The sequence below is a fragment of the Coptis chinensis genome, chromosome 4, assembly GCF_015680905.1.
Source record: "Coptis chinensis isolate HL-2020 chromosome 4, ASM1568090v1, whole genome shotgun sequence".
In the NCBI taxonomy this organism is placed as follows: Eukaryota; Viridiplantae; Streptophyta; class Magnoliopsida; order Ranunculales; family Ranunculaceae; genus Coptis; species Coptis chinensis.
In genome coordinates this window covers 101,958,128-101,963,207 of record NC_141459.1, presented here as the reverse complement: position 1 = coordinate 101,963,207, position 5,080 = coordinate 101,958,128, and the positions used below count along the sequence as shown (strand labels likewise).

Here is a 5,080-nt window from a genome sequence, read left to right as displayed (position 1 = left end):
TGCTTTTATGATCCATCAATCACATTTCTTTGTAAAAGGAATTGTGTTATCGTGATTGACACCAGTAGTTGTTTGCATCCCACAGAGTCTATGACTAGAAGATCAGTCTCATTCCGCGAAAAAGAAAGAGACATTTTAAAGGCCACAAATTTCACATCTAAAAACCCCTGCTGGGTTATAATGCGGCCTTCATATGTCCGTGGGTGGCTTAAGCCTGGTGAGCTCCAGTAAAATCAAATCTTGATTGAGTCCTCGCTGTTGAGGCGGCCCCCACTTGACCAAATTGACGCAAAGCCGGGTTCATAAAATTTGGCAGAATTCAACCAGAAGCTCGAGCTCAAATTTCTCGATTTCGAAATTTGAAGCTCAAATTAGTGTGGATGTTCATAGTGCACTCAACTTTGCACTATCGGGCTAGTGGTAGTCATGTTACACCTTCCCGGGCGGTTTTATTTTATTTTTACGTGTTTTAGTTTTTTCTGCATTTGAACTACAATGGTTCTTCCGACTCTTGAACCGAAAACCGAGTCTTTTCTTCTTTCATTGATGTGAGGGCTATGTATTTTCTTACTTTTTTTTAGATTTGTCATACCTGATTTTGAAAATAAATACCTAAAAATGTGGGACTCGGTAGCATTTCTTTCATGTTCGGCTTGTCTTAATTAAAAGTATTATGTTCTAGGAATGAGCTTGTTTCAGTGAACGCACATTTGAGTATGTCCCCATGAATACGGTTCGATTCGTGTCCCATTTGAGGTTAAGCGTCTTCAAATTGCGAGAGAAAAAGGCGGTTATCATGGCAACATTTTATCATCCGCTGGGATTTATATGCCATTCATTAAACAACTTTCCAAAGAAACAAAACAAGCTAGCAAAGTTATGATTTGTATGTTAGGGTGAGTTCTAGGTGAATGTGAACAGATAGTATGGCAAGAATTGAGTATATATCTCTTCTTATCTGCTATTACTGCTATTCCTAAGACTATTAATAAGCGTATGGATTCTATGTATCAGAATAGATCTGGACTTAAATGTGTTGCCCATATAGCAGTCTTTTTTTTTAAAGGTTGATGCTCTTGAGATGTATCAGAATATATTTGCTGCACTGCTTGCATTATATCCCCTGCTCCAATTAAAGTGTGAACCTCCTCTATGAATAGGATTATAGCACCATTGCTTTCTCTGACTTCATCCACAAAACATTAACCTTTCCTCAAAGTCTCCACGATAATTTGTACCCACAAGGAGACGTCCCATATCTATAGAAAAAACCTGAAATGCAGTAGCTATTAGAGTAATAACTTTTGAACCTGATGCTTCAGTCTCCAGTTGTATTTCAAGCTTAAGGTTCTCAAGGCAAAGATGTTTTGCTTCAAGACGCAGAAATTCCTCTAGACTCTCAATTAATAATTTCTCGAACAGGAAAACTTCTCTTTCAATGCATCCTTGTAACCATAGGACCCTCAACTCGAAAGTTCAACTCATTTACAACACATGAGATTTGAATTTGGTGAAGTCAGGAGAGTGACTATAATTTTTAAATCTTAAATATTTTAAAAGTAAAAATAAAAATAAAAAATGAAATATTTACCTCAGCAAATTTGGACAATCAAACATGGTTGCAAATCAAGACAAATTATATTTACCACAGTATCATCAAACAGTGGCCATAAATTATTTGCAATTGTTACATAGCAAATGGGTGATCTTGGACATACCCAACAAAACATTCCTATACCCCATAACTAACATAAATTTTTGTCATACCCCAATAACTGTCTAAATCCAATAATATCTCCCATATATTTTTAGGGTGATCTTGGATATACCCATAAAAATACTCCCGTACCCCATAACTAACTAAGTTTTTGTCATACCCCAATAACCGCTTCAATCCAATAATATCTCCCAAATTAATTTGAGATATTTCCAATAGGGATAAAGAAAGAGAAAAAACAAAAAGACGAGAGACTCATTCCAAAAGGAAACAATAAATATAAAAAATTGAAAATAATACTCTTGACCTTGAAGAATCTTTGTGTTACTACAGCACACTGCACAATAAGAGAACTTCTAATAAAGGTAAAAGAATGTTCAAAAAACAAATTGTCTTTTTCATTTTCTAGAAGTTGCTTTTCTCAAGCGGTAAATGAGAAAGACAACAATGAGAAAAAAAATACATTAATGGCTGATGAGTGAGAGGAGGAGGAAGACTAAATTCTACAATTTAATCTTTTTCTAATTCCTTTAGTAAAAGAGAAAAAAAATGACAAAAAAAAAAAGAAAAATAAGTGCTAAGATTTGTGTTTGCTGGAAGGATAAACACTTGTTCTGTTTTGTCTTGGATATACTTAATAAAAGAAAGGGTAATTTAGGAACTTAAATGTGTCTTAAACAATTTTATTTATTTATTTCAAAGTTGGGGTACGAGAGTGTTTTTATGGGTGTGTCCAAGATCACCATATTTTTAGGGTATTTTCCATAATGGCAAAAGAATTAAAAAAAACAAAAACAAAATAACTACACGTCTATTTGTACCCTTTTAGTAGTGAAAGTTTTTTTTCCCATTCTTCTTCATCCTTCGCGTATCTTCTACACAAAGTGAAAAACGAAAAAGAAAAGAAAAACTTTCCAACCCTTGCAAAAAGGAATTGGGTCTGTTGTATACCGAGCTTTTGCAGTAGCCAGATATATCCCAAATCTCTGAACTCCGTGAAGCATATAGAGCAGCTGGACAAGATCTTTAAAGCTTCTATATTTTGTAGAGATGAATGCTATTGGTCTACGTAAGGTCCTGAAGAAATTTGATAAACGCTTTGGGTACAAATTTACAGATTACTATGTCAGTTCTCGTGCAAACCATTCTTACTCTCAGCTACAAGTTTTTAAGCATGTGGTAATTATATATCCAGATCCGAGCTAAAGATATTGTTATTACATCTTTCAAGTGTATCCATCGAAATAATAGCTCTTGATAATGACTTTCTGCAATAGTCGACATGCTACGAAGAGTGTAGTCATGCAATACAGGGTTACACTTACAGTAATAGTCTTCTCTACAAATACAAGAACTCAATATTCACAAATCTGTAACATGCAGGGTATTGGGGCTGTGGTTGGGGCCTTATCTCGTAACCTTGCCGAGCTTCAGGACGGTATAGGAAGCTACTTATCAATCTATGACCATCCCTATGCACCGTTACAGGTTTTCTCTATTTTCTTTGTTGTCCGTTTGGTTGAAGAATTTTGCTTATACGTAGAGATGGTGTATAAAAATGGCACTTGCAGGATCCAGTCGTTGATCTAGTCATTGATTCAATCAAAGCAGCTGTAGATAGGTTAACGCACTCGACAACCTTCCTCGACTTTTTAGGGCAACATGCACTTATTATGCAAGAAGAGATACCTCGACCAATTGATGACATTGTCAATGACCAGAGATATCATTTAATGTCTCTTCTCTTGAACTTAGCGAACACCTTCCTGTATATGGTTAACACATATATAATTGTCCCAACAGCTGACAATTACTCCTTGAGTCTTGGAGCAGCAGCAGCAGTTTGTGGTGTCGTGATCCGATCAATGGCTGTTGCACAAATTTTCTCTTCGGTGTATTTTAGTGCGTGGTCGAATAAGTCATACTTCAGACCTCTTGTCTTTAGCAGTATTGTTCTTCTCATGGGAAATATTTTGTATGCATTAGCATATGATCTTAATTCCTTAGCGGTTCTTCCGATTTGCCGTTTGTTATGTGGGTAAGTAATTACAATAATTTCCCCATCTTTTTTATTCGATTATAATGGCTGTGTAATGACAACACATTTCTTTTCTTGAACGATAGCTATGGGTTAGGCAGACCCTTAGCTGCATTCCTTAATCAAAATCTAACATAGATTGTTCCTCTTATACTTTCTCAATGGTATTAGACAATTGTTCATCTAGAGGCGGTGTAATATACAAAAGTCTCCAGAGAGTCTTTTACACATATAGCTAATAAATCTGCAGTCATGTTGGCCTCCCTACAGCAGTGGTTGCACTACTATAACTAAGTTTCTTCCGTTTGCTCCCTATAGTACAAGTTTCTGAGAATACTATGGGGTGTAGTCAGGCACTCAAGCCATTAGCTATACTCACAACATTTCTATTTAACTCTAAGCAGGTTCTTTCATGATTCAATTATTTGGCTGACAGTGTCTTTGTACAAGTTTTCACCTTTGAATATTTCACTGTTTATTTAATATTGTAAAGTTAACTGTTAAATTGTTTACATGACTTTTCAGAGTATTTTTTCTCGATGCTTGGCTGCTTACTTTTCAGCGTTCATCAGTGCTGAATATCGATAATTTAGCATTCAGGAATCTTTTTGTGTCGCATTAAGCATTCAACATTTTAGTACCAAATTTACTGCTGAATGCTGAAATTCGAAGTACTCTTTATTTATCAAAGTGCTGAAAATTAAACCCATTTACTGCTGAATGCTGAAATTCGAAGTACTCTTTATTTATCAAAGTGCTGAAAATTAAACCCTCTCAATATATACTTCTATAATGTAAGACACAAAATCAAGAGAGGATATATTAATATATATATGTATGTGGTACAGTTGATATGAAAGAGTGCATGACACGTAAAAATATACAAACGTTGCCGTATGTATGTGATGGAAGGGTGATCAAAATGTTGTGTATGGTTATCCATTCACAAGCCCATTGTAAAAGTTCCGTCTGTATTCATTTACATAACCAGGTCTTAACATTTCTGTAATTGTTTGGTATCCATGTCCTCTTTATTTTGGTTATTTGCCAAATGCGTATGTACTTTGACATGATTAGGTTTATGATCGTTTCAGATTTGGTTCTGCAAGAGCTGTTAATCGGCGCTATATCAGTGACTGTGTACCTCTTAAAACACGAATGCAAAGTATAATAGTTTTCTGCGTTCTCCCATTCGTCAAAATTTGATTTTGAATTTTTTTCTTCATCCTCATTCGGTTGGTGTTCATTTTCATTACTTTGGTATAATTGATTCAAATCAAAAGTGAGTGTTTGTATGTTTATTGATGAGATAAAAAAATAAAAGA

The 5,080-nt window shown here is 35.1% G+C and overlaps 1 protein-coding gene across 3 annotated transcripts; it reads left to right on the top strand.

Annotated features, from left to right (window-relative positions):
• The first annotated feature begins 2,581 nt into the window (after positions 1-2,581).
• LOC147506365 (SPX domain-containing membrane protein At4g22990-like) lies at positions 2,582-4,755 on the top strand. Of its 3 annotated transcripts, none has more exons than XM_086604243.1 (3): positions 2,582-2,842; positions 3,101-3,205; positions 4,281-4,755. In XM_086604243.1, exons 1-3 carry the CDS (start codon positions 2,768-2,770, stop codon positions 4,341-4,343), a joined length of 243 nt encoding a protein of 80 aa, XP_086460369.1. In that variant the 5' UTR covers positions 2,582-2,767; the 3' UTR covers positions 4,344-4,755. The 3 variants fall into 3 exon arrangements, with proteins under 3 accessions (XP_086460369.1, XP_086460368.1, XP_086460367.1); XM_086604242.1 differs by having other exon boundaries at positions 2,582-2,896; XM_086604241.1 differs by lacking the exon at positions 4,281-4,755 and adding an exon at positions 3,289-4,271.
• Positions 4,756-5,080: the final 325 nt, after the last annotated feature.

Excerpts from the sequence above, each read along its gene's own strand:
- LOC147506365 (XM_086604241.1), top strand. The coding sequence starts at position 2,768 with ATGAATGCTATTGGTCTACGTAAGGTCCTGAAGAAATTTGATAAACGC. Across the intron at positions 2,843-3,100 it reads ACAAATTTACAGATTACTAT|GGTATTGGGGCTGTGGTTGG; the intron begins GTCAGTTCTCGT and ends TGTAACATGCAG. Across the intron at positions 3,206-3,288 it reads ATCCCTATGCACCGTTACAG|GATCCAGTCGTTGATCTAGT; the intron begins GTTTTCTCTATT and ends TGGCACTTGCAG.